The following is a 27,193-nucleotide window of genomic DNA, read 5'->3' on the forward strand; positions in this document are numbered from 1 at the left end:
ACATAGTGTATCTTTTAAATGGATTTACTCCACTTCTGGGGCAGTTTAGAAATGTTGGAATGTGCAGAGATGAGTAAGTTAACATTTGAAATTAGACAAACAAGAAGATAAGCAATATCTTAACAGACTCAGACTCAATCCCACCAAGACCGAGTGGCTATGGATGCCGGCGGCCCGGTACAGTCAGCTAATTCCATCACTGACCATTGGGGGCGAACTATTGGCCCCCACGGAAAGGGCCCGTAATCTGGGCGTCCTCCTGGATTCACGGCTGTCTTTAGAAGATCATATGATGGCCGTCGCCAGGGGAGCTTTTCATCAGGTTCACCTGATACGCCAGTTACGCCCCTTTCTGGATTGGGCTTCCTTATGCACGGTCACTCATGCCCTTGTTACATCCCACCTGGACTACTGTAATGCTCTCTACATGGGGCTCCCCTTGAAGGGTACCCGGAGACTCCAACTGGTCCAGAATGCGGCTGCGCGGGTGATAGAGGGAGCACCTTGTGGCTCCCGTGTAACACCCCTCCTGCGTAATCTGCACTGGCTCCCGGTGGTCTTCCGGGTTCACTTCAAGGTTCTTGTTATCACCTTTAAAACGCTCCATGGCCTAGGGCCGGGATATTTACGGGACCGCCTACTGCCACCATTAGCCTCTCACCGACCAGTGCGCTCTCACAGGGAGGGCCTCCTCCGGATACCGTCAGCTAAACAATGTCGGCTGGCGACCTCCAGGGGGAGGGCCTTCTCTGTGGGGGCCCCTACCCTCTGGAACGAGCTCCCTCTGGGGCTTCGTCAACTCCCCGATCTCAGGTCCTTTCGCCACGAGCTGAAGACGTTGCTGTTTCGAAGAGCAGGACTAGCTTGAACGTAGTTTTAAATTGGGGTTTTTAAATCAGGGGTTTAAATGGGTTTTAAATTTGTATTTAAAAGTTTTAAGGCATCAACTGAATTTAATTGTCTATTCTTTTTGCTGTTTTATATGTATTATATGTTTTTTGTTGTTTTATTGGCTGTGAACCGCCCTGAGTCCTTCGGGAGATGGGCGGTATACAAATATAATAAATAATAATAATAATAATAATATTATAAAATATGGGACTTATTCTACAGTTGGTTAAACGGAAAGATACGTTAGGAAAAATGAGTATAAGATATATGTATGAAAGAGATGTTTATTTTCTGAACGCACAGAAGATATGTTAACACCCATGCAGCACGTTGTAATGGAATTGATTTGATGAGGTTTTTTTTTTTATTCTATATCTAAAAATAAATAAAAATTTTCAAAAAAGAAAAAGAAAAGAAATTGTGCTAGCTCGGGATGGGCACCCCAGGAAGTGGGGGGAAATCTTGTTTTTTCGAACCCCATCTTCATGAGTGACATGGCAGGTAGCCGGGGTGGGGGTGGGGGGAGAGGCGGCTATCGGAAACCCGGAACCCCCCTCCTCATGTTCTCTTTGCTTCCGGGTGTTTCCTCCCATCCAGTGGAGAGCTGGTCCAGATCATGATGGCGACTGCCAATGAGAATCTCTCGGCCAAATTCTGCAACCGGGTTCTGAAATTCTTTACCAAGCTCTTCCAGCTAAGTGAGTGCTTGATACCCATAAGGCAGGGCTATCAAACTGCATTTCATTGAGGGCTGTGGTTGACCTGGGGGGGGGGGGGCGGGCCCAACAGGGTGGGTGTGGCCAACTGGGTGGGTGTGGCCAACTAGATGCTACTCCCCAAACTGCTGTCATGTTTCCTCTTCACACTGGGCAGACCGGGCCGAATCTACGTGGGCTGGCCCCTTACATTTTCCAGGACGACCCGATGGGCCGGATCTGACCACATCACGGGCTAGATCCGGCCTGCGGGCCTTGTGTTTGACACCCCTGCCATAAAGGTTTCCCGCCTGGCAGGGGAACAGGGTGGCAGCGGCTAAAGGGTAGTGCCAGATTTGCACGGTCCTTTGTATGGCAAAGCTTTGGCCGTGTAGGAAATGATCTTCTCCCTCCAAAAATATAGAGGGTGTTTTTTCAAAAAAAAAATACCATGTTTCCCCAAAAATAAAACCGGGTCTTATATTAACTTTTGCTCCAAAAGATGGATTAGGTCTTATTTTTTTGGGGGGGGAGATACGGGTACTAAATGCACCCACCAGGCTGACAATCTTAACGGGCTTATTTTGAGGGAAGGATTTATCTTACAAGCATCCTGAAAAAAATCACGCTAGGGCTTATTTTAATATTCTATTTTCGGGGAAACTGAATTTGGTCTTTCCTGAACCTTGGCCTTTGGGACCCTGAGCCCAGCCAGCCTCAGAAGTCCCAGCAACGGCTGACTCCCCCCCCTCTCTCTCTCTCTCTGCCCTGTTTAGCCGAGAAGAGCCCAAACCCCAGCCTTCTGCGCTTGTGTGGCTCCTTGGCCCAGCTGGCGTGCGTGGAGCCTGCGCGCCTCCAGGCCTGGCTGACCCGTATGACCACCTCTCCCCCCAAGGAGTCTGACCAGCTGGAGATGGTGCAGGAGAACCGGCAGCTGCTCCAACTCTTGACCACCTACATTGTGCGGGAGAACAGGTACAAATGAGCCCAGGCTCCCTTGGAGCTCCAAGGGGGCTGGTGTTGTGGCTTGTCGACGCTGGTCCCTCCAGCAACTAAATCGGAGGAGGAGATGTGGGAGTTAGCGTCAGCAACAAGGCAACCTGAGAGCTCCGAGGGGGAAGAGGGAATGGAGGCTGTCATAGAGACAGAGACAGAGACAGAGGCGGAGCCTGGGCCGTCCGTCAGCCCTCAGATGGAGAGTCAACAGCCCCCAGGTCTGGAGGTGGCTGATGAGGAGGAAGAGGAGGAACGGCTGGGTCCAGTGCCTGACGTGCAGATGCACAGAAGGCAGAGGAGAGGAGAGCAGTGGAAATCTATGAGCCGGTCCTTGGGACGGAAGAGCCATTGCTGCTAGCGAAACCCCACCCTAGCTCTGGGGATCAAAGGCAGGGGGCGGAGATGAATAGGTGTGGCAGACAACTATTCATCTCCCTGCCGGACGGACTTGTTAGCCTGCGGGTGAGCGAGAAACTTTTTGCCGGGGCAGCTGGCGCTCCTTGTAAAGGCATCATTGCTTCAACTACATTGTTGTGTTTGGGGAGCTGGGTCAGAACAGCTGGGGCTGTAGAGCCCACCCTTGCTTGGTTGTGTTGTGTTTGCGCTCCCCGAGCCGGGCCTCCTGCCAGAAAGTGACTTGGAAAGTGAGGGGGAAGGGCCATCAGGACTTACCTCGGGAGCACCAGCTTCCTTGGCTCAGCTCCAGGAGCCAGAGGCAGGTCAGGTGGAGGAGATAACGAGGCCTCCGTCCCCTGACTTTCCCCCCCCAGGCCACGCCTCCAGACCCGGCTGATGGCAATCAGTCCTGGCTGGACCCTAGATTTCGTAGGCAGGAGAGGCGGGAACAACAGAAGCAGAGGTGGGGCAGGCCCAGGAAGTGCTGAGTCATGGAGCCACACCCCACAGGATATAAAGGCAGCAAGAGCTGCTGTGCCTCTTCGTAGCAGGCAAATTAACTGCTAACTGAGAGCTGAAGTACTGTTTGTTCCTGGGTGATTCATCGGCGTCAAGGGAGATAACAGAGACACTTGGCAGGCGCTTGCTATTTTGCTGCCAGAGCTGATAGTGCCAGCTAATTAAGCCATCGCTCGGACGGAGGCAAAGGGGGACAGAATAGGTTGGGATGTCACCATTAAAATGTGACCCTCGGCCGCGCCATGAGGTGCCTTACCTCCTTTTTTCCCCCCGCTCCAGCCAAGTCGGCGAGGGAGCCTGCACCGTCCTCCTGAGTACCCTGATTCCCATGGCTACCGAGATGCTGGCAAACGGAGACGGGACCGGCTTTCCGGAGCTGATGGTGGTCATGGCGACTCTTGCCGGAGCCGGGCAAGGAGCTGGTCACCTCCAGCTGCACAGTGCAGCTCTGGACTGGCTGGGGAGATGGTAAGGGGTACCAGAAGAGCAGCTGACCGGAGCGTGGCTGTGCTGCGGATGCAGCTTGAGTGAGGGGAGGCACCTGGCCGAGGCGAGCTTTTCTCCTATTCTTTCGCTGGAAACTCTGGCCAGGAGGGGAGGTGGGGGGGGAGAGGAAGGGTCTTGTGGTGCTCCAGCTCCTTGGAAGGGGCAGCTGCTTTGGGAAGGTCCCAGTTGAGGTCCTGGGGCTCCAGATGTGAGCTGGAGCCTCGTTTCCCCTTCAAGCCTCTCTCTTTTTCTTCCCCCCCCCCTTTCTCAGCAAGAAATATTTGTCTCAGAAGAATGTGATTGAGAAAATGAACGCCAGCGTCATGCATGGAAAGGTAAGGTCCCTCTTCGCAAAACGCAGCACCTTCGCAAGTAATCTTTTTTTTTTGTTTGTTTACATTTATACCACGCCCTTCTCCGAAGACTCAGGGCGGCTTACAATGTATAAGGCAATAGTCTCATTCTATTTGTATATATATTTTTTTTTACAAAGTCAACTTATTGCCCCCCCAACAATCTGGGTCCTCATTTTACCTACCTTATAAAGGGTGGAAGGCTGAGTCAACCTTGGGCCGGGCTCGAACCTGCAGTAATTGCAGGCTCTGTGTTCTAATAACAGGCTTCTCTATTGCCTGAGCTATCCCGGCCCCAGACTTGTGTCATCCAGTCTGGTGTCTTTCTTTTTAGAAGCCTTAACAAGCAAAGGACAGGCTTGGCTTTCGACCTGTCCGCGGGTGACGTTTACAGGTGGTCCTCAACTTAGAACCGTTCGTTTAGTGACTGTTGGAAGCAGTGGGGAAATCCAGATTTTTTTTACTACCGGTTCTGTGGGCATGGTGTGGCTCAGTGGGCGTGGCAGGAGAAGGATACTGCAAAATCTCCATTCCCTCTCCACTCTGGGGCCAGCCAGAGGTGGTATTTTCCACTTCTCTGAACTAGTCGAAATTTCTGCTACCGGTTCTCCAAACGGCTCAAAATTTCCGCTACCGGTTCTCCTGAACCTGTTAGAACCTGCTGGATTTCACCCCTGGTTGTAAGTTACAATAGTGACTTAGCCCCCACCCCCTTTTTTTTAACACTCGCGACCTTTGCAGCGTTCCCGTGATCGAAATTTGGACGCTTGGCAACTTGAGTCATATTTGTGATGAGTCCCACGGTCACGGGATCCCCTTTTACGACCTTCCGACGAGCAAAGTCGATGGGGAAGCCGTATTTACTCAACATGGCACATTGCTAACTGAACTGCAGTCATTCACTTAACAACTGTGGCCAAAAAAAAAGACATAAAATGGGGCAAAATTCACTTAACAACTGCCTTGCTTAACAGCAGGCTCCATTGTGGTCCTAAGTCGAGTGGTGCAGTCACGCAGAGGTGGAGCTCTCGCAATCAGGAGGGTTATGAGTTCGATCCTAGGTAGAGGCAAATATTTCTCTCTCTGGGAGCAATGAGTATATATCTGCTGAACACAAAACTCCGCACTGGCATCAGGAAAGGCATCCGGCCAGTAAATACTCAGCTCCATTCAGTTGCGCAGACTCTACCCTGCAAGGGATTATGAGGCCGTTAAAGGAAGGTGATTGTGGTCATAAGTCGAGGACTTAACCTGCCCATCTGCTAGTCTGTCCGCGCTTGTTAGGAAAGGCAGGTAAAGTCGCTTCCCGACCCTTCCCTTGCAGCACGTGACCATCCTGGAGTGTACCTGCCACATCGTCTCCTACCTGGCCGATGTCACCAACGCCCTGAGCCAGAGCAACAGCCAGGGCACCAGCCACCTCTCGGTTGACGGAGAAGAGCGGGCCATCGAAGTGGACTCCGACTGGGTAGAGGAACTGGCCGTGGAGGAGGAGGATTCGCAGGCCGAAGACTCGGTAAGCGGGCCAGAAAACCCAGCAAGCTGTATGTTATACTATAAAATGCAAAAAAACGCAAAAGAAAATATAGGAAAGATAGGGGAGGGGAAAAGTGTAGGAGAAAGGGCAAAAAGAAAGAGGCTTCCGATTCCCTTCGGTGCAGTTTGTGGTTGTTGTTAGTTGCGAAGTTGTGTCTGACCCAACAATGTTCCCCCAGGTCTTCCTGTCCTCTACCATCCCCCCGGAGTCCATTTAAGCTCATTTGGTGCAGTAGAACAAGATAATAACGTCAACTTTTTACTTTTACATAGTAATATAAACTAGCCATTTTTATAGCAACAAACCTACCTCATTGGTAAGACCCAAAATCAAAGTTTCATTTCCCCCCCCCCACCTCGAGCACAAAGTCCAGAAGTGGTTTCCAAACAGAAACAAAATTAAATGGTGTTCTTTTCTTTTTAATCAAAGCAATCCGTTTAGCCATCTCTGCTGCCTCCCATCAACTTTTGCAGCCATTTATCCGTTGTGAGGAAAAAAAATATGACCTTCCGGTTTCGTGCATAAAGTAGTCTTGCTGCCCTCAACATATCCAGCTTCAAATTTCCAAATATTTTTTCCAAGTCTTTTTCCATTAAACCCACGAGAAAAGTTTCTGATTTTATCTTTATGTTCACTTTGAGAATCTTCTGTATTAGGATGTGAATCTTACTCCAATATTTCTTTGTCACATGTCCACCATAAATGATAAATGGTACCTGTTCTGTTTTCCTCCTCCTCCCAATACTCCCAGCAAAGAGTCAGTCAGAGGCCTTCTTTTCTCCTTTTATTTACATAGATATATGTCCTGGCCACGTCTACCCACGGGCCTGCCAAGTTTCTGGAGATAACGAGGAAATTATAGATAAGGCCAGAATTACTCACGAATATATTCTTCCCTCCATTGATACAGTTTGCCCGTGCCAATTCATTGCTTTGTCCAAGACAAAAAACCAGGAAGTCCCGCCTCCTATTTATAGTCTCTGCAGATGTCACTGCATGACAATTATGACTTGGCTTTATCCCAACACTGCTTCTGCTGCGCACGCCGGTCACGCCTGCGCAGCCTTGCATCACTCCAAAACTGTTCTTGGGGCGTTGCCAAATCAGAAGAAGGCTCCAGGGAATCAGGCCTTGCCGGCCCCTCCTCCTCCCTTTGAGTGGGTGCCAGGGAGGGAAAGGGCTCAAGAGAAGCAGGGCTTGCCAGGTCTTCTCCCTCACTTTCTGAATCATCCGAGTCCAGGAACCTGGGTCACAACACTACCCTCTTTACTTTTGCCTTTATTCCTTCTTGACAACTTACCTGGTGTTAATTACCAGCGATAGATCCTCTTATAGAAATTTACTTTCAAATTATAATTTAATGCAAATTTGAAACCTTTCGTCCACATATTCTCCCATTGTTAAAACGGGGGCAGAACTCACTTCACAAATGGCCTGACCTAACAAAGAGAAATTTTGGGCTCCGGCATGGTCGAATGTCGAGGGCTACCTGTAGAGGCATTTTTAAAGGAAGTGTGTTGAAATCACACAACCTCTCTTCTAACTGTACCAGTTGTGAGTATCGTATTTTACAGAGTATAAAATGCACCTTGGCTTTTGGGGAGGAAAATAAGAAAAAAACTGATTGGCAGGTGGATTGGCCTCCCGGAATACCCCCAGTCAGCTGTTCCCAGAAGTGAATTTTAGCAACAGGTTCCTTGGTTGTGAGCTCTGTGCCTTGCTTTTTTTTTTCTTCTTTTTTTTTTTCCTGCCTCTGAAACTCCATTTCAGAAAAAACTTTTTTTCTGCCTCTGAAAACCTCCAAAACAGAACTTCAGAAAAAAAGCCTCTGAAGCTTTGGTTTGGAGGCTTCTTTTCTGAAGCTCTGTTCAGGGGCTTCTTTTCTGAAGCTGTGTTTGGGGGCTTCTTTTCTGAAGTTCTGTTTGGGGGCTTCTTTTCTGAAGCTCTTTTTGGAAGCTTCTTTTCTGAAGCTCTTTTTGGGGGCTTCTTTTCTGAAACTTCTTTCAGACTCTGAAACCTCTGTTTGAGAAGCTGGGTGGGGCTACATTCGGAGTATTTATTTATTTATTTATTTATTTATTTATAATTTAATTTCTATACCGCCCTTCTCCCGAAGGACTCAGGGCGGTGTGTACAGCCATATTAAAACACAGAGAATAAATAAGAAATTTAAAAAGAATTTAAAAACAAATATTTAACAGGGCAATCGACTAAAACGGTCTTAGGCCGACATAAAACCCCTTAAAATTACAATTAAAATACACTTAAAATACAGTATAAGACGCACCCAGATTTCAACCCTCATTTTGGGGGGAAAAGGTGCGTCTTATACTCCAAAAAATACGGTAGGTGTTGAAGGAAGCCATCCTGGGCGACTCTTACAAAAGCTCTTTGCACAAATACAGGACGAAGACTCTCTCTGCAACAAACTTTGCACCTTTACCATCACGCAGAAGGAATTCATGAACCAGCATTGGTAAGCTTCCCCCTGCTGCCTAACCCAGGGGTCCCCCCTCCAACCCCCCCCACCAGAGCCGGTCCACGCCCTGCTAGAAACCAGTCCGTACAAACAAGCAAAGCCCCACCCAGGGATGCAGGCTGCAGGCAAAACCACGCTCCCCCTCCAGCTGGCGGGGGAAAAAAAATTCCCTCCTGTCTGCGGAAAAAACAGGTCCCTGGTGCCCAAACACAATGGAGGCTGCTGGTCTAACCGACCCAGATGTGTCTTTTTCGTCTGCTTTATCGCAAAGTGCTCATCTCTCTCATTTCCCTCCACCCACACACCCTTCTGGCCTGCTCTCGTTGTTCCTACCTCGGCAGGTATCATTGCCACACCTGCAAAATGGTGGACGGGGTCGGCGTATGCACCGTCTGCGCCAAAGTTTGCCACAAGGACCATGAAATTTCCTACGCGAAATACGGATCGTTCTTTTGCGACTGTGGCGCCAAGGAGGACGGCAGCTGCCTGGTAGGTTCGAGGGCTGAAATCTTGAGAAGAAGTGGAGGGTGTGTGAGGGTGGGACAGGCGCTCTGGAGGAGGTCAGCTGGGGTTTATCCCGCTTCCCGCCAAACGGCCGAGGTGGTAACCGTGCACTTCCCCATCCAGGCCCTGGTGAAGAGGACTCCCAGCAGCGGCATGAGCTCCACCATGAAGGAGTCGGCCTTCCAAAGCGAGCCTCGCGTCTCGGAGAGCGTCCGCCATTCTAGCACCTCGCCCACCGACAAGTCCAAATCCGCCAGCGATGGCCGAGGGGGCGACGAAGACAAGCCCAAGAAGAGCAGCCTCTGCAGGAACGTAGAAGGTTGTCGGGAGCAGCTGCAGGCCCAGGTTTGGCGGCATGTGTGTGTGGAGACAATCGGGGCGCCGGGGACCTCTCCCAAGTGGGGGAAGGCTTCTCAGTCCCTCCCTGTCCTTGCCTCCCCCAAGGCCAACTTCTCCTTCGCCTCTTTGGTCCTCGACCTGCTCAACTTCCTGATGGAGGCCATCCAGATCAACTTTCAGCAAGCCTCAGCGATGGGCAGCAGCAGCCGCGCCCAGCAGGCCCTGAACCAGCTGCACACCTTGGATAAGACGGTGGAAATGACCGACCAGTTGATGGTGAGATGGGCAGAAGCTCCCAGCACAGATTGGGAGAGTGGTGGGGGGTCCTAGTTCAAGGGGATAGCCTGCAGAAAAGCCCCCTTCATTCCATCCTTCAGAGCCAGGTCTCTCGTCTGGACTCAAAAGTCAGTATTCCAGGCTAATATTGCCCCATAAGATTATTCCGCGGTTAATATTCCAGGCTGCGTCACGGCCGCTCCCTTTCCTGCTTGTGCCCTGCCCTCCAGGTGCCGACTCTGGGCTCTCAGGAAGGTGCCTTTGAGAACGTCCGGATGAACTACAGCGGAGACCAAGGCCAGACCATCCGGCAGCTGATCAGCGCCCATGTCCTGCGGCGGGTGGCCATGTGTGTGCTTTCCTCGCCTCACGGACGCCGCCAACACCTGGCAGTCAGCCACGAGAAGGGCAAGGTGAGAGATGGCGGAGGATCTGCCCCAGAAACAGGCCTGCCCCAGAAAACAGTACCCCTGCAGAACCTAAAGCCTCTGACCATCTCCAGTCTAGAAGGTCAAACAGATTTCTGATCCTGTCAGAAGAGAGGTTATTAACCAGCACCGAGTCCATAATAGCAATAGCACCTATAGATTGCTTCACAGTGCTTCACTGCCTCTTGCCCCCCAACAATCTGGGTCCTCATTTTACCCACTTTGGAAGGACGGAGGGCTGAGTGAAACTGCAGTCGGTCAGGATCTAACTGCTGCCTGTGGGCAGAGTTAGCCTGCAATACTGTATTCTAACCATAGGGAGGGAAGGGAAGGGAAGGAGGGAGAGAGGAAGGAAGGAAGCTACAGCACTTACATACCACTTCACTGTGCTTTATAGCCCTCTCTAAGCAGTTTATAAAGTCAGCCTCTTGCCCCCAACAATCTGGGTCCTCATTTTACCCACCTCGGAAGGATGGAAGGCTGAGTCATCCTTGCACCAGTCAGTCAGGATCGAACTCCCGGCAGTGGGCAGAGTCAGCCTGCAATACTGTATTCTAACCATAGGGAGGGGAGGGGAGAGGAGGGAGGAAGGAAAGGAAAGGAAGGAAGGTAGCAATAGCACTTAGACTTATATACCGCTTCACAGTTGCTTTTACAGCCCTCTCTAAGCGGTTTACAGAGTCAGCCTCTTGCCCCCAAACAATCTGGGTCCTCATTTTACCCACCTCAGAAGGCTGAGTCAACCTGGAGCCTGGTGAGATTCGAACTGCCAAATTGCAGGCAGCCGACAGTCAGCAGAAGTCTCCTGTGGTATTGCACTCTAACCGCTTCCGCGGCTCATAAAATACAGACCAGCAATGGAAAAATTTCTACTTGATAGCCATCGAAGTGAGCTGAGCACCATTTGGATGAATCTTCTGTTCTTTGCCGCTGGGAGGCAAGAGATCGCTGCAGACTTCTTGGGTGGAAACCAGGAGTCGGGGGAGTTTCCAATTTTAATTTTTCTCCCCCTTTCTTGGGTTGCAGTAATTCCCTACTGTTGTGACCCAGGCCCAAGTAAGTAGTAGGAAACTCAGTCCATGAAAAAAAAACTTTATTTGAACAGCTGAGAAATACTTCATTCCCAGTATAGTTCAACTAAATTAAAACAAATTCCTCCCAACACAAATTCCTCAGTCCTATCACCAACTTTGGTCTAATTAGGCAAACTGCCAGAGGCCTTTCTTGGCAAAAGTTCAGAAGTTCGAAACAAATGCAAGAAGATGAAGCTATCAGCGTTGTTTTCCGGCAAAGAGCCCAAACGCCGTTGCTGGTCTTTTAAGCCTTACGGGAGGGGCCGATCATCTCGTGGCCCTACTCCCGAGTCGTCCTCTTTGCTTGAGCTGCTCTTGCCTTCTGGCAGCTCTTCTCACGCATTAGGAACAGGCTCCTCATGTTCCTCTGCCTCACTACTGTCAGCCTCTGGAGGCGCCGGAGTCCGCACCTCACTCCCCGATGGCCCTGGCCCCACCTCTGCCTCATTGCTTACCATCGTGTCCATGTTCTTGTTGCCCTCGCAGATCACTGTGCTGCAGCTCTCTGCGCTGCTGAAACAAGCCGATTCCAGCAAGAGGAAGTTGACGCTGACCCGCCTGGCCTCCGCACCCGTCCCCTTCACGGTCTTGAGCCTGACGGGGAACCCCTGCAAGGAGGACTATTTGGCTGTTTGCGGGTTGAAGGTAGACACACACACACACACAGAGCAGGCTGGCTGTGGTTTGTGGCTGGGTAGGCATGGCTATGGGGGGGTCATGTGACTGGGTGGGAGTGACATCAAGTTGGTCACGTCTACCCAGGTTTTGTGGCTCCCGGTGTTTATTTTTTTTCTGTGGGAAACGGGTCCAAGTGGCTCTTTGAGTGTTTAAGGTTGCCGACCAGTGGTGGGTTTCAAATTTTTTTTACTACCGGTTCTGTGGGTGTGGCTTGGTGGGTGTGGCATGGTTTGGTGGGCGTGGCAGGAGAAGGATACTGTAAAATCTCCATTCCCCCCTCCCACTCCAGGGGAAGGATACTGCAAAATCCCCATTTCTTCCCAATCAGCTGGGACTCGGGAGGCAGAGAATAGATAGGGGGGATGGGGCCAGTGCAAATTTTTACTACCGGTTCTCTGAACTCCTCGAAATTTCCGCTACCGGTTCTCCAGAACTGGTCAGAACCTGCGGAAACCCACCTCTGTTGTCGACCCCTGGGTTAAAGCAAAGGGTTCTTTTACTAAGGATGTTGGTTGCAGTAAAGTCAACCCAGCTCTGAAATCTCCCGTGCTCGCTAGATACAAAAATAAGGTGTAGCTTTGCCCCCAAGCCCATCCTTCTCCTCCTCCTCACCCCCCGTGACCCAGTCCGTTACCAGCCAACCAGAGTTCGCCAAGATGTTTTGAGAACTCTGAGATGTTTGGGGGGGAGGGGGGTTTATCTGTATATTTCTCAGGGTGCCTGGACTTGGGATACTGGTACAAACAGGATCCCGTTGCTCTGATTCTTCTCACCTCTCATTCCCCCTTCCCACTTTTCTATTACGTACACACAAAGCTTTATTGCCCTTTCGTCCCCCCTGTCCCCCGTCCCCCCGATTCTTTTTATGGCAGGATGCCTGTGAGCTTTCCAGGCCGAACCAGGCAGATTCTGACTGTATGGCTCATGATCACAATACTGTACTCAACAATAGAAAAACCATCCGTCTCTCCCCCTCTCTCTCACCCATGCGCTTGCCTGCACGTGTTTCTCTGTTAACTCCCTTCTCTTGCCCCCCTTTCCAGGACTGCCACGTCCTCACGTTCAGCAGTTCGGGCTCCGTCTCAGATCACTTGGTGCTCCACCCTCAGCTTGCCACGGGCAACTTCATCATCAAGGCAGTCTGGCTTCCGGGATCCCAGACGGAACTGGCCATCGTCACTGCCGACTTTGTCAAGGTAGGTGTCAGATATGCCTCAAGAAAGAAAACCCCCAACTCCGTTTTCGTAGAGAAAGGTACTTTTACTGAGCATGAACCGAATGCAATCGAAGAAAAGCAAGATCTGAGGCAATAGCCACGGAAATCACATATAGGAAACGTCCCAAAACCCTCCCCCCCCCAAGGTCCAGCCAGGACTAGCCAATCCACATTCCCCCAGGGGGTCATGTGGGGTGCAGCTTCAGATGGCCCCATCCTTCTGGTCTGCCTGGACGGTTGACCTTGACTGGTTATCAGCACGCCTCCCGGCTGCAGAGAAAGCACTGAGGGAAAGTTCCTCCGATTTACTCCCTGTTACATGACATCTCCACCAGCTCACTTCCCCCCTCCTCCATAACCAAGGCAACTCCCCCTCCCCCTCCCTTTACAATGACAGCCGTAGCAAGCAAAGCAAGCAATCAATAAGAAGCGGAGGCTGATAGTAGGGTCGAGCGGAGGCCGACTAGACTCCTCCTGTCCCTCTCCCTCTGCTCCAATCTCTGTCAGACCTGCCTCCATCCGATCCCTGAAGAAAGAAAGACCCTCGACTCCCTTTGGCTGAAGTGAGAGGCTCTTTTACTGAAAAGACGCTGGTAGCAGTAAAGTCAGGCTAGAACTTAATCTCCCGCATGAAAGGAAACAGGCTTTCCCTGTCAATCTGTCGCTCCCCCTCCTTGACCAATCCAACGCCATCCAACGGGTGGAGGTCTAAGTGTTTTGGGAACATTTAGTGTTTGGAACAATTGACATTCCATTCCCAGCACCTCCAGCTTCTCGGCGTCCTTGAAGACTGGCGTGAAGTGGCTCAAAGCATCCCTGGTCTTCCTCTGCTGTCACTTCCCATCTCCCTGTTTCCCAGCACTATCCTAGCACATCTTTATTGTTCGTTTGTCCCCTTGCTTCCCCCATTTCCTCCTCCACTATTGATGGCAGGATGCTGATGAGGGAGGAAGAACCATCTTTGGTGGCCAGGTGGGAAGCCGTCTCTCTGGTCTTCTCTCCCCACCCCAAAGCCTTGCCTTTTCCTTCTGCTCGCACAGATCTACGACCTCTCGGTGGACGCCTTGAGCCCCACTTTCTACTTCCTGCTGCCCAGCTCCAAAATCCGGGACATCACCTTCCTCTTCAACGAAGAGAGCAAGAACATTGTGGTCATCATGTCCTCCGCGGGCTACATCTACCTGCAGCTCATGGAGGAGGCCAGCAGCGCCCAGCACGGCCCTTTCTACGTCACCAACGTCCTCGAAGTCATCCACGAGGACCTGAAGGTATCCCACCCTGCGTTAAGCCTCCTCCCTCAACGTGGTCACCGGCGTTGTCCGGAGACTCTCTCTCCATTTAAAAATGGGGCTTCGCTTGATTCGCAGAGACTCCCCCTCCCCCCTTGTGTCAAAAGTGGTTTATATTTTGAAAAGGCCACTGGATGGATTTTGAGGAAGAACGAGAAGTTTTGCTTCCTATCCTCTAAGCTTCATCGGTTTCTATAGGAAGCTGCGGCAGGCGGAAGGACCCTCCTTCCATCCCCCCCCCCCACAGCTTCCTATAGAAACCAATGAAGCTTCCGGGATAGAAAGCAAAACGTTTTTCTTCAAAACCCATCCAGTTGCCTTTTTAAAATAAAAACCACTTTTGATACAGCTATGACCTTTATTGGTAATATGTGTTTGAACCTGTACGTTGGTATGGCCTATAGGCTAATCAATTGTGATGACCAGGGCACAGCACAGAGATAACATAGGCAGTTCAAACCGCCCCTTTATTGCTTCAAATTTCCCCAAACGCTCCCACGTCCCAGAGCAGAGTGATAACAAACTCCCACACAAACCTCAAGCAGCCTCTGCCTGCAATTATTCCAGCCCGACGCTGTCTGCACCAAAGCTGCACAGCAATAAATCCAAATTTATTTGGCAAATCAAGGAGCTCAGGAAGCAAAAGAGCCAGAATTAGTCCAGAACACCAGAAGGAATGCAAGGAAAAGTTCAAACGTTGGCTTGCAACACTTCAGGAACTCGGCGTTTGTTCCTGACAAATGCCCTTCCCCACAGCGTCTCCTTAAGTCTCATTCCTCAGGTGTGCCTTGTGAAGATGGGCGGGGCACTCTTCTCCCGAGTAGCCTGCTCAGTCTGCGCTGTTCACGCCTTCTCTCCACTCTTCAAGCCCTTGGATCAGGAGGGGGCGGTCCTTGCCCCTTGCCTGAGCTCTATCTCTCATGTTTATCCTGTCCTGTTGTGTCTGCGCCCCCCCGAGCCAGGCCCCCTGCCAGAAAGTGACTTGGAAAGTGAGGGGGAAGGGCTGTCAGGACTTATCTCGGGAGCACCGGCTTCCCTGGCTCAGCTCCAGGAGCCAGAGGCAGGCCAGGTGGAGGAGATAACGAGGCCTCCATCCCCTGACTCTTCCCCCCCCCAGGCCACACCTCCAGACCCAGCTGATGTCAATCAGGCCTGGCTGGACCCTAGGTTTCGTAGGCAGGAGAGGCGGGAACAACAGAAGCAGGGGTGGGGCAGGCCTAGGAAGTGCTGAGTCATGGAGCCACACTCCACAGGATATAAAACCAGCGAGGGCTGCTGTGCCTCTTCGTAGCAGGCAAATCAACTGCTTAACTAGGAGCTGAAGTACTGTTTGTTCCTGGATGACTCATCGGCATCAAGGGAGATAACAGAGTCACTTGGCAGGCACTCGCTAGTTTGCTGCCAGAGCTGATAGTGCCAGCTAATTAAGCCATCGCTCGGATGGAGGCGAGGAGGGGGACAGAACATGTCCCTGTTCCCCCGTCTACAATCTGTCCTAATCCTGAAAGTCCCTGGCCTTCCCCGTTTTCTTCCCAAGACAACGAAGCCGCCCCCTCAATCTCTGCTAAGGTTCCAGTCCGTCTTCCCCCGCAGATTCAGGCTCCGACGGGGGGGAGGGGGGGCATGATCGCAATCAATCAATATACACGTATACCTGGATAATGGAGACTCTTCGCTGACACTTTAGAGTCAGATACAGTTTGGGGGGGAAGCCCACCTGTGACCCCCCACTGCCTTTGTGTCCCTGGCAGGACAGCAATGGCCAGGTGGCCGGCGGCGGAGTGTCCGTCTACTACTCCCACGTCCTGCAGATGCTTTTCTTCAGCTACTGCCAAGGGAAGTCCTTCGCGGCCACCATCAGCCGAGCTACCTTGGAGGTATTGCACCTCTTTCCCATCAACATCAAGAGGTGAGGCCTACTCTCTCTCTCCCCCTCCTTCCCTCCCTCCCTCCCCTCTTCGAGTCGGGATAGATGCAGAAAAGCCAGGGAGAATTTGGGGTGGGGAGTGTCTCGCCTCTGAATTTATTCCACTTTGGGGAGGTCTCGTACAGGTAACCGTCAACTTAACGACCACAACCGCACCCCACATTTCTGTCGTTTAGTGAGACATTTGTTAATCCCATTTTCGCAACCTTTCTTTGGCCTCAGGTGTTAAGTGAATCTCCCCAGGGATAAGTTAAGTAACCCGGTCCTTAAGTGGATCTGTCTTCCCCGTTGTCTTTGCTCGCCAGATGGTCGCAAAAGGGGACCACGTGATTCAAGGACACTGCGACCGTCATAAATGCGAACTGGTTGCCGAGTGTCTGAATTTTGATCATTTGGGGGGCAGGGGAGAGCTGCAAAGGTCGTGACTGTGAAAAACAGTCCTAGGTCACTTTTTCCCCAGTGATGTCCTAATGGTCGCTAAACGAACCGCGGTAATTCGAGGACTCCCTGTATTCTTTTTCAGGCCTTCCCTGTCTCCGCTGGCTCGTCAGCTCTCGCTTAATCCCTCCTTTCTTACAGCTCTAACGGGGGCAGCAAGACCTCCCCGGCCCTCTGCCAGTGGTCAGAAGTCATGAACCACCCAGGCCTCCTCTGCTGCGTGCAACAGACCACCGGCGTCCCTCTCGTCATGATGGTGAAGCCCGACACTTTCCTGATCCAAGAGATCAAGACCTTACCGGCTAAAGCCAAGGTGAGTTCGGCAGACCGGCCTTTCGGAGGTTGGGGGCTTCAACCAGGAAGGTGAGCGAACGAGGGGAGGGGCTCTCGAGCTGTTCGAAGAGCCGCAGAGCCGGACGAGTCACCGCGGAGCACCGAAATCGGCTTCCGAGTCAGGACTGACAAAGAAATGGCCTGCGACGTAAGCCGGAGATGGGATGGGGGGCTTTGATTCAGGATCCAAAGCTTTGGTCCACCCTGGGTGGCCAGAATTCCTGCTGAGGCTCCTTTGCTTGCCAGCCTTCTTCTTCCCCCACCTCTCTCTCTCTCGCATGTGCGCGCGCACACACACACACACACACACACACACACACGGCGTCAACCCTGCTCCCCTCCCTGTGCTTAGATCCAGGACATGGTGGCCATCCGGCACACGGCCTGCAACGAGCAGCAGCGGACGACCATGATCCTCCTCTGCGAGGACGGCAGCCTGCGGATCTACATGGCCAATGTGGAGAACACCTCCCACTGGCTCCAGCCTGCCCTGCAGCCCAGCAGCGTGGTCAGCATCATGAAGCCCGTCCGCAAACGCAAAGCGGCAGCCATCCGTAAGTCGCGGCGAGGGCAGGTTGGGCGTTGGCCAGAAGGTGGTTTCTCCTCCTCCTCCTCCTCTCTTCTTCCTCCTTCCCTCTCTCCCTCCCTTTTGCTCCCTCCACCTCTCCCCTTCTTCCTTCCTTCCCTCTATCCCTCCCTTTTCTTCTTCCTCTTCTCTCCTTCCCTTATCCTTCTTCTTCCGTCTCTCCTCCTTTTCTTCTTCCACATCATCCCTCCTCCTCTTCTTCTCTCTTCTCCCTCCTGTTCCTCTTCCTTTCCTCCTTTCCTCCTTTCTCCTTCCACCCTCCTCCTTTTCCTTCTCTTCCTCTTCTTTCCTCCCTCCCTCCCTCCATCCTTCCCTTTTCTTCTTCTTCCTCCTACTCTGTCCTTCCTTCCTTCCTCCTCTTCCTCTTCCCCTTCCTCCTCTTGTCTCCTTCCTTTCTCTTTCCTCCTTCCCTCCTTTTTCTCTTTCCTCCTTCCCTCCTTTTTCTTTCGTCCTCCTCTCTCCTTCCTCCTTCTGCCCTCCTTCCCTTTTCCTTCTCTTCCTCTTCTTTCCTCCCTTCCTCTGTCCCCCCTTTTCTTCCTCTTCCTCCTCCGTCCTTCCTTCCTTCCTCCTCTTCCTTTTTCTTCCCCTTCCTCCTCCTCCCTCTTTCCTCCCTCCCTCCAGCCTCCCTCCCTTTTCTTCCCTCCTCCTCTCTTTCTCCGTTTTCCTCCATCACATTACTTGACTCCCTTGTATGAGAATTCTCTGGTCACCACTATTTATAGCAAACAGCATATTGTTTTCATGCTTTAAGTTTCCGATCGGCCAGTCCTTTTGCTCTCAAAAACCTTGCAGTCCAAAATTAAGGATAGCGAAGGCAAGTGAGAGTCACGAGGAAGGAAGGACCTGGAGAAAGAGATGCCTCTGGTTATGTTGTAAACCAGGATTGTTGCAGGGCAGAGATTTGGCCTGGGAAGAGGGGAAGTCTGAATTTCAGGAAAGGCTTCCCAGAGCAACTTGTTGTGGTCCGCGAGCTGGCAACGGAGTCAGACAGCGATGAGGCTGAGGAAGAACACGGGCCAGTCCTGGAGGCTGGGGAAGGCCCGGATGAGGGCTCTGCGTCGGAGGCAGAGATGGGGCCAGGGCCATCGGGGAGTGATGTGCGGACTCCAGGGCCTCCAGAGACTGACAGTAGTGAGGCAGAGGAACAGGAGGAACCTGTTCCTAATGCACGCATGAGAATTGCTGCCAGAAGGCAAGAGCAGCTCAAGCAGAGAGGACAACTCGGGAGTAGGGCCAAGAGATGATTGGCCCCTCCCATAAGGCTTAAAAGACCAGCAACAGTGTTTGGGCTCTTTGCCGGAAAATAATGTTGATAGCTTTGTCTTGTTGCATTTGTTTCCTATCGGTGTCTTCTGAACTTTTTCCAAGAACGGCCTTTGGCAGTTTGTCTAATTGGAGCAAAGTTTGTGATAGGACTGAGGAATAGTGTTGGGAGGAATTTGCTTTGATTTAGTTTGGACTATGCTGAGAATGAAGTAATTCTCAGCTGTTCGAATAAAGTTTGTTTGTTTTTACACCGACTGAGTTTTCTACTACCTACTTGGGCCTGGGGTCACAACACAACCACAGCTGTTCCCCTCGTTTCACCCTCTGCTTGATGTCCCACTGACGACCTGTTCTGTTGCTGCCCTTTCCCTCCAGCCACCCGCAGCTCCACTCAGGTGAACTTCCCCATCGACTTCTTTGAACACAACCAGCAGCTGACAGACGTGGAGTTTGGGGGCAACGACCTCCTGCAGGTCTACAATGCCCAGCAGATCAAGCACCGTCTCAACTCCACCGGCATGTATGTGGCCAACACCAAGGTAGGATCTGGCAGGGGTTAGCGATGGCGCGGAAGCCCCTCGGTTGGAGGAGAGGCCAAGCCCCTGGCCTTTCCTGCTTCTTGAGATGTGCCTGTCCTTTCTCGGTAGCCCGGGGGCTTCACCCTCGAGGTGACCAACAACAACAGCACCATGGTGATGACCGGCATGAGGGTCCAGATCGGGACGCAAGCCATCGAGAGAGCTCCTTCCTACCTGGAAGTCTTCGGCCGCACCTTGCAGCTCAACCTCAGCCGCCCCCGGTGGTTCGATTTCCCCTTTACTCGCGAGGAAGCCCTGCAGGCTGACAAGAAGCTGACCATTTTCAGTAAGAGTCCTGGGTTTTTTTTTGTTGTTGTTTTTGTCATTTCGGATACCAGTGTCAGACCAGCCCCAGTCAGGTCCTTTAGGAAAGAAAGACCCTCAACTCCATTTGGCTGAACTGATAGGTTCTTTTTCTAAAGGCTGCTGGCTGTAGTAAAGTTAGGCTAGAACTAGATTTTCTGCGCGAAAAGGTTACTGATTGTTCCCCACCCCATCCCATCCCTCCTCCCCATGACCAGTTTGTCTTCCACCAAGGAAGAACCCTTTAGGTATTGTGAGAAATCTCTTGAGATGCTTGGGGCCACATCCACGTTCCAATCTCGGGGCATGTGTCCTTGAGGGCTGGCACAAACTGGTTTCTTGTTCCCTGATCTTCGTCAAGCTGTCGTTCCCCCTCTCCCTATTTCTCATTACACCCCCATAGATTCTTTTTGCCGTTTCCCACGGGCTGAGGGGGGAGGGGTGCTCAGTGGCTGATGGACCCCCCACCTCCCTTCTTTTCCCAACTGCAGTCGGGGCCTCTGTGGACCCAGCCGGAGTCACCATGCTGGACGCCGTCAAGATCTACGGCAAGACCAAAGAGCAGTTCGGTTGGCCGGATGAACCTCCGGAGGACTTCCCGTCAGCTTCCGTGAGCAGCGTCTGCCCCCCGAACCTGAATCAGGGGAACGGGGCCGGGGACACGGAGTCGGCGACCCCTGCAGCTGTGGGCGGCACCGTCTTGGAGAGGTAAATCATGGGCCCAAAGTTGGTTTTTAAATCCTGCCCCTCTCTGCGAAGCCTGGCCCGTGTTGGAAATCAATTCTAGCATATCCCACTGTGCAGGGCAATCTTTAGCAAAAGGAATGTCCAACTTGGCAACTTTAAGACTTGTGGACTTCAACCCCCAGAATTCTGGGAGTTGCAATCCACAAGCCTTTTGTTTCTTTAAATGTTTTATTTGTTTTATTTATATAACATTTCAATTTTCATCGAACGGTGTGTGGTCTGGGTGCAGTTATTTTTAAACAATCATAATACGCATATTCGTTGCGGTATTCATCACCATAATATTGATAATATAATAAGACGATAATATAATAATAGTACTTAACATCATCTTCTTTAACAACTTTCCACTTTAGCATTCCCTCTTTTTACAATACAATACAATTCGTTATTGTCCAAGTGTGATTGGACACAGAAGGAATTTGTCTTTGGTGCATACGCTCTCAGTGTACATAAAAAGACAAGATACGTTCCTCAAGAATCATAAGGTACAACACTTAATGATAGTCATGGGGTACAAATAAGCAATTGAATCCTGCTAGGAAACAATCAATATAAATAGTAAGGATACACCAACAAGTTACAGCCATGCAGTCGTAAGTGGGAGGAGATGGGCGATAGGAATGATGAGAAGATTAATAGTAATAGTAATAATTATATCACCTCCCTTCTAACTTCTGTTTCTGTTGTCTAACCATTGATAAAATATGTCCCATATCAAAACATACTCAGTTTCTTCTTTATCCTTAATAGTAAGCGTTAGTCTATCCCTTTCTGCGCTTTCTAATATTATATTATAATACTATAATACATTATAATTAATGTATTATATCAAGAAGAGGGCCTTGAAAATATTTAGAGATCCCTCACATCCAGGACATAAACTGTTTCAACTCCTACCCTCAAAACAATGCTATAGAGCACTGCACAACAGAACAACTAGACACAAGAACAGTTTTTTCCCAAACGCCATCACTCTGGTAAACAAATAATTCCCTCAACACTGTCAAACTATTTACTAAGTCTGCACTACTATTAATCTCATCGTTCCCATCACCAATCTCTTTCCACTTTTGACTGTATGACTGTAACTTTGTTGCTGGCAATCCTTATGATTTATATTGATATATTGACCATCATTTGTGTTGTAAGTGTTGTACCTTGATGAAGGTATCTTTTCTTTTATGTACACTGAGAGCTTATGCACCAAAGACAAATTCCTTGTGTGTCCAATCACGCTTGGCCAATAAAGAATTCTATTCTATTCTATTCTATTCTATTCTATTCTATTCTATTCTATTCTAATAATCACATTTTCCCATTGTTGCGCAAATACAATTCTAGTGGCCGTTAATAGATAGGTACTAGTCTTTTTAATCATATTTTTCTGGTAGAATGCCCAACAAAAATACCTCTGGTTTCAGCTCTGTATGTTGCTTTGTCATTTTTTCCAGCCAAGTATGTATTTTCGTCCAGTATTTTTTTTAGCTTTTGTCTTTTGGGCGTGTCCACCACATATAGTAGTATCAACCAGATGATCGATTACACTTCCAACATTTAGCAGATCTATCTTTATAGTGTATAAAGAGAAATCCACGAGTCTTAAAGTTGCCTTAGTTGGACACCCCTACTTTTATCAACTTCCAAATCCTGTAACCCCTTTTTCTCATCCTGTCTTTGCCCCTGTGTTTTGGAGGCGTGGGGGACAGACAATTTATGCTCGGCCTGCTCTCTATTGAGGATACACCGTCCACCTACTGGTTGTAGCTCCTTTCCCCACGACCCTTCCCTCCCCTTTAAGTTCCCTCTTTGCTTTTTAAGCCTCCCCTGTTCGTTCCCTCCTCAGCTTGTTCTCCAGGGCAGTTTTGAGGCAAAGGGAAATCTGAGTCAGGAAAAGGCGGACTCCAATTCAGGAGGAATTTTGCTGGCTTGGGTTTTGCTCTTGCGTTTAATGGGAAGGGCAGGAGGAGAGAAGGAAAGGAAGGGAGCAATTTAAGAAGAAAATGGCCTGAGCAGAGTTGAGGTGAAGTCCCCCCCTTTAGCTCCAGTGGGTTTCTTTTCAAAGCAGAATTATCTCTGTCTTGCATGTGCAATTATTCCTCGTTTGCACGTGCAAAAATCGTCATCCCTGGGGTCTAGGAAAATTTCTATTTAAAAAAAAAAATTATTTCTATTCTATAAGAGCCTTGATGGTGCAGTTGGTTAGAGTGCAGTATTGCAGGGCTACTTCTGCTGACTCACAGCTGCCTGCGGTTTGGCAGTTCAAATCGCACCAGGCTCAAGGTTGACTCAGCCTTCCATCCTTCCGAGGTGGGTAAAATGAGGACCCTGATTGTTGAGGGGCAAGAGGCTAACTCTGTAAACCGCTTAGAGAGGGCTGTAAAGTGGTATATAAGACTTACGTGCTATTGCTATCTTCCTTCCTTCCTTCCTTCCTTCCCTCCCTCCCTCCCTCCCTCCCTCCCTCCCTCCCAATAGTTAGAATACAGTATTGCAGGCTAATTCTGCCCACAGCCAGCAGTTCGATCCTGACTGGCTCAAGGTGGACTCAGCCTTCCATCCTTCCGAGATGGGTCAAATGAGAACCCAGATTGTTTGGGGGGCAAAAGGCTGACTCTGTAAACCGTTTAGAGGGGGCTGTGAAGCACTGTAAAGCAGTATATAAGTCTAAGTGCTATTGCTAATTGCTATTCAACATGCTGGAGATGCATCTTGGGAGAATTTGCCAATGTTCCTGGAAAGTATCTTTCTGGGCCATCCCATCTCATGCACCTTCCATTGGACAGCACCAGTTTTGAAACTCTCCGCCGCTGGAAATTTGCAAAAAAAAAAAAAAAAAAAAAAGCACACAACTTAGTGGCACTTAACGGCTCCAAAAATTCAGTGTAACCCAGAAGCTGATTATCCTGGGTCTGTCTCTGATCGCCGAGGTGGTGGGGCAGAGAGCTCGTTGCAGGATTCCAGTGGCCACACAGAGGACCTGACTTGGCATCTCGTCTGGCAGATGGGATCTTCAATGGCTTGTGCCTATGGTTGAGGATTGGATCTGCCACTTGCCGTGTCCCCCCCACTCTCCCCACTGCAGCTGATTTTGGTCACCGTACTACAAAAAGAAAAAGAAAAGAATGTTGAGACTTTGGAAAAAGTGCAGAGGAGAGCAACTAAGACGATCAAAGGCCTGGAGACTAAAACATAGGAAGAAAGGCTGCAGGTTTTGGATCTGGCTAGTCTAAAGAAAAGAAGGATTAGGGGTGACGTGACAGCAATGTTCCATTCTTTGAGGGGCTGCGACAAAAAAGAGGGGGGTCAAATTATTCTCCAGAGCATCAGAAGGCAGGACAAGAAACAATGGTTAGAAACTAACCAAAGAGAGAAAGAAATCTGGAATTAAGGAGAAACTTCCCAACAGGGAAGACAATTAACCAGTGGAACAGCTTGCCACCAGAAGTGGTGGGTGCTTCATCACTGGAGGTTTTTAAGAAGAGACTAGATAGTCACTTATCTGAAATAGTATAGATTCTCCTGCTTGAGCAGGGGGCTGGACTAGGAGACCTCCAAGGTCCCTTTCAGCTCATTCATTCTATTCTATTTAATTCCTGTGCCACCCATCTCCCCTCCGAGGCGGATTGTGGCGCCATCCTTAGCTGCTGCCCTCCAGACCCCGTTGGCAACGTCGAGAGTCTGTCTGTGCTTTTTCTCGGAAGCTGAATGCTTACGAGCTGAAATTCTGCCGTCGGCTCCGTTTTTGCACCGCGGACCATGAAATCTCGCTCGTTCGCGAGGATAGTGAAGCCTGGTTTTATTCCCAGGAAAATTGTCGATTGATTCGAATTCAGCTGGCTGAGCCCCGTAACGTTCAGCCGTTGCTTTAAAATCCGCACAGTCTGGATCATTGGGAGGCAAGGCAAAGAAGTCCAATCAGCTTTCTATAGGATCCCTGCAGCCTCCTGGCGGCTACCAGTAAGAAGTTGGCCTGTTGAACAAAGTTTTGTTAGGATTGGCGGTGTCTTCCAGCACAGCTTCCTCCTAGGCCTAGAGCAGGGGGGTCAAACTCGATTTTATTGAGGGTCGCATCAGGGTTGTGTTTGACCTGGGTGGAGGGGGTGAGGCTCCGTTTTCGGCTGTAATGGCCTCCTGCAGCCCTCTGCCAGCAAAAACGGAATTCGGGGGGTTGGGGTCGCGCGCAGGCCGCCCGGGCTCCATTTTCAGCCACGACGCCCTCTTGCAGCCCTCCGGCAGTGAAAACTGAACTCGGGTGGGCCGCGCTCAGCCTCCCCAGTTCCGTTTTCGCTGGCAGATGGCTGCAGGAGGCCGTCACGGGCTGAAACGGAGCCTCCGTTTTCGCTGGCAAGAGTCATCGCGGGCCGGTCCTTCACTGTTTCCAGGGCAGCCCCGTGGGCCAGATCTAAGCACCCCGCGGGCCTTGAGTTTGATACTCACTGGCCTAGAGGCTTCTCTTCCTTGTTTTTGTGAATGAAGGAATTGGAGCCATTCTCCAAGGGATTACTTTAATTTGGGTCCAACTTTCCTCCTGCGCCTCCCTTCCCACTCCTCCCCCCCCCCCACAATTCCCAGCTCCGTTTATTACGCCGATTCCCTTTCCTCTGTTGAGTTGCTCTTAGGATGTGTTTTTTTTTCTCTCAATTCTGTGAGCTTTGTATCGTTTTCATTTATATCTATCTATATTATTTTTCTCCCCCTTTTCCTTTCGCTCCCCCACCCCCAAAAGTCCTGACACTGAATCCTTAACCACCCTGGACCGGTTAGTATCCTGCCTCTCTCTGCACGAATGGTTTTGTGTGACAGAGACGGCTGCCCACTGCTTCCATCCGCCTGGCTGGTTTCCCCATACCCCCTCACCCCCATGTGTTCCTACGTCCGTCCATCCGGTCACTCGGTCGGTGATTTTTAAATTATTAATCTCCACTGCGCTGCTTAATAACGGGGTCCCTTGCATGGCAGATTAAGTCAGCAAAAAAAAAAAAAAGGAAAGAAAAAAAAAACCTCAGCCGTTCTTTTTTTTTTTTTTTGCTTGGCTTCCCTCTGGTTCTTGCTGCTCCTGGCTAACTTGTTGCCTGCAGTCTAGGCTACCAAAATAAAATAAAACGAAGCTCTAAGCTTAACCACCTTTTGAGAAGGGTGAGGCGGGGTGAACCTGCCTCTTTCTTACACATTGTGTGAAGGAAGCCGCTGAGGGATCACGCTAGCTCTGTTTCGCTTGGCTCACATCCTTCCTGATTTTTCTAACCCAGAAGGAGGTCTCTTTTTCCAAGTTGTTTTTCATTGCTTGTTTCAGACGCCTGCTAGATGAAGGAGGTTTGAACATCTTAAACAGGGAATTCACTGAACTGCTTTTTGGGAATGTTCTTTCTTTCTTTTTTCCCCCTCTTTTGGGGTGCTCTTTTCCTGCTTGATATGTACAGTGATGTCGTGTCCCACTCCCACTCCGATGAACGAGTCAAGGAAGTCCGTAACAAACTTGGCAACGAAGCCTTTGCAGCTTGCCAAGTTCCTTCGAGGTTTATCAGGGCAGGCAGGAGTCCAAGTTGTGACTTCAGCGATAGAATCCGATATCAGCAAACTAGATAAGACTTTGCTTGACTCAGGGTTGGAATGCCAAAAGCAGGTCCTTTATATAGGCTGTGGGGTGTGGCTCCATGTCTCAGCATTTATCCAGGCCTGCCCCACCCCTCCTTTTGCTGGCGTCACCTCTCAGATCTCCAGAAGTGAGGGTCCACCTACGCTGAATTGTTTTCAGCTGGATCTGCTGTCAGTAATTCCAGCACCTGGCTGGCTTCCTCTGAAGGCTGAGCCAAAGGAACACACACTGTATGAGTGAGATTTATCAGGCTTGTCCGTTCACTCCTGGAATCCTCTCCGGGCATGGGGCCAGGGCCGGGGGCTGGAGGCATGACAGGCCGTTCATCTTCATTATCAGACTCCGAGTCTGAAAAAAGGCCCGGTTGGAGACGGCTGAGGAGAGGAGGGAGGACGAGTCACAACAAGTGAAGACCGGAAGGGATTAGCTCAAAATTGGAATGTTGTACATCAGGGGTCTTCAAATTACAGCCCATGGGTTGGATACAACCTGCCGAAGCCATTAATCCGGCCCGCGAGGGACTATGAGGCTGCCTCACCCACATCGCCCCACCTACCCGCCTGCACCCACCCGGCTTCAGGAGGCTGAGGCCAAAAATGGGACATGTGGAGACCAAAAACGGGCCTGTTTTTGGGTGGCAGATGGATCTGGAGGCCGAGGGACCATTTTTGGCCTCCCCAGCCTTCAAAGAGAGAGAAAAAGACAGGGAGGGAAGGAGGGAGGGAGAGAGAGAGAGTGAAACAGAAGTCCCTCACATACACCCCAAAGCGGCCACATCCCTTCATTAACCTGCTTTCCACAATCAGGAGCATAACGAATTAAAGTTTAATCTGTGTGTATTGTTTAATAAGCTACTAAATTGGCCACAGCCACCCAGTTACATGACCATCTAGCCAGGGCCACCCAGCCGGTCCTGTCTCCCAACGGTCTGAGGGACCATGAATTGGCCCCCTGTTTAAAAAGTTTGAGGACCCCTGTTGTAGGTAAAAGACACAACAACTGTTCCAAAGGAAAAGAAACCATTCCAAAGGGAGGCGACACGACTGTTGTATTCTTAAAAAAAAATAAACCCGTTCCTCTCAGCAGCCTGAATAAATGGTGATGTGACAGAGAAAAGAGAAATCTGTATTAAACAAGCGGAATATCTGCGGAGATTCCCCATCATCCAGGTCGCGGTGGTCCCAAAGGTGCTTTTTCAAAAGGACTTTCTTGATTTTTATCCTTGAAAAGGTTTTCGCTTCTCATCCAAATTAAACTCAAT

The 27,193-nt window shown here is 50.4% G+C and overlaps 1 protein-coding gene across 3 annotated transcripts in view; it reads left to right on the forward strand.

The window, feature by feature from the left end:
• The window catches only part of UBR4 (ubiquitin protein ligase E3 component n-recognin 4), a 150,241-nt gene that overhangs the window by 33,039 nt on the left and 90,009 nt on the right, over nt 1–27,193 (forward strand). For 2 of the 3 annotated variants that reach the window (XM_058161118.1, XM_058161119.1), the window contains exons 31-50: nt 1,489–1,589; nt 2,363–2,561; nt 3,777–3,965; nt 4,255–4,318; nt 5,661–5,852; nt 8,279–8,349; nt 8,694–8,841; nt 8,980–9,201; nt 9,301–9,471; nt 9,702–9,884; nt 11,459–11,617; nt 12,694–12,846; nt 13,907–14,134; nt 15,907–16,064; nt 16,662–16,833; nt 17,206–17,407; nt 19,081–19,244; nt 19,353–19,569; nt 20,078–20,294; nt 25,063–25,095. In XM_058161118.1, coding sequence (XP_058017101.1) covers nt 1,489–1,589; nt 2,363–2,561; nt 3,777–3,965; nt 4,255–4,318; nt 5,661–5,852; nt 8,279–8,349; nt 8,694–8,841; nt 8,980–9,201; nt 9,301–9,471; nt 9,702–9,884; nt 11,459–11,617; nt 12,694–12,846; nt 13,907–14,134; nt 15,907–16,064; nt 16,662–16,833; nt 17,206–17,407; nt 19,081–19,244; nt 19,353–19,569; nt 20,078–20,294; nt 25,063–25,095 — 3,243 coding nt within the window. The remainder of the gene's footprint in view (nt 1–1,488; nt 1,590–2,362; nt 2,562–3,776; nt 3,966–4,254; nt 4,319–5,660; nt 5,853–8,278; nt 8,350–8,693; nt 8,842–8,979; nt 9,202–9,300; nt 9,472–9,701; nt 9,885–11,458; nt 11,618–12,693; nt 12,847–13,906; nt 14,135–15,906; nt 16,065–16,661; nt 16,834–17,205; nt 17,408–19,080; nt 19,245–19,352; nt 19,570–20,077; nt 20,295–25,062; nt 25,096–27,193) is intronic. The other variant, XM_058161120.1, reaches the window with a different exon arrangement.

Source organism: Ahaetulla prasina, chromosome 18 (genome assembly GCF_028640845.1).
Source record: "Ahaetulla prasina isolate Xishuangbanna chromosome 18, ASM2864084v1, whole genome shotgun sequence".
NCBI lineage: Eukaryota > Metazoa > Chordata > Lepidosauria > Squamata > Colubridae > Ahaetulla > Ahaetulla prasina.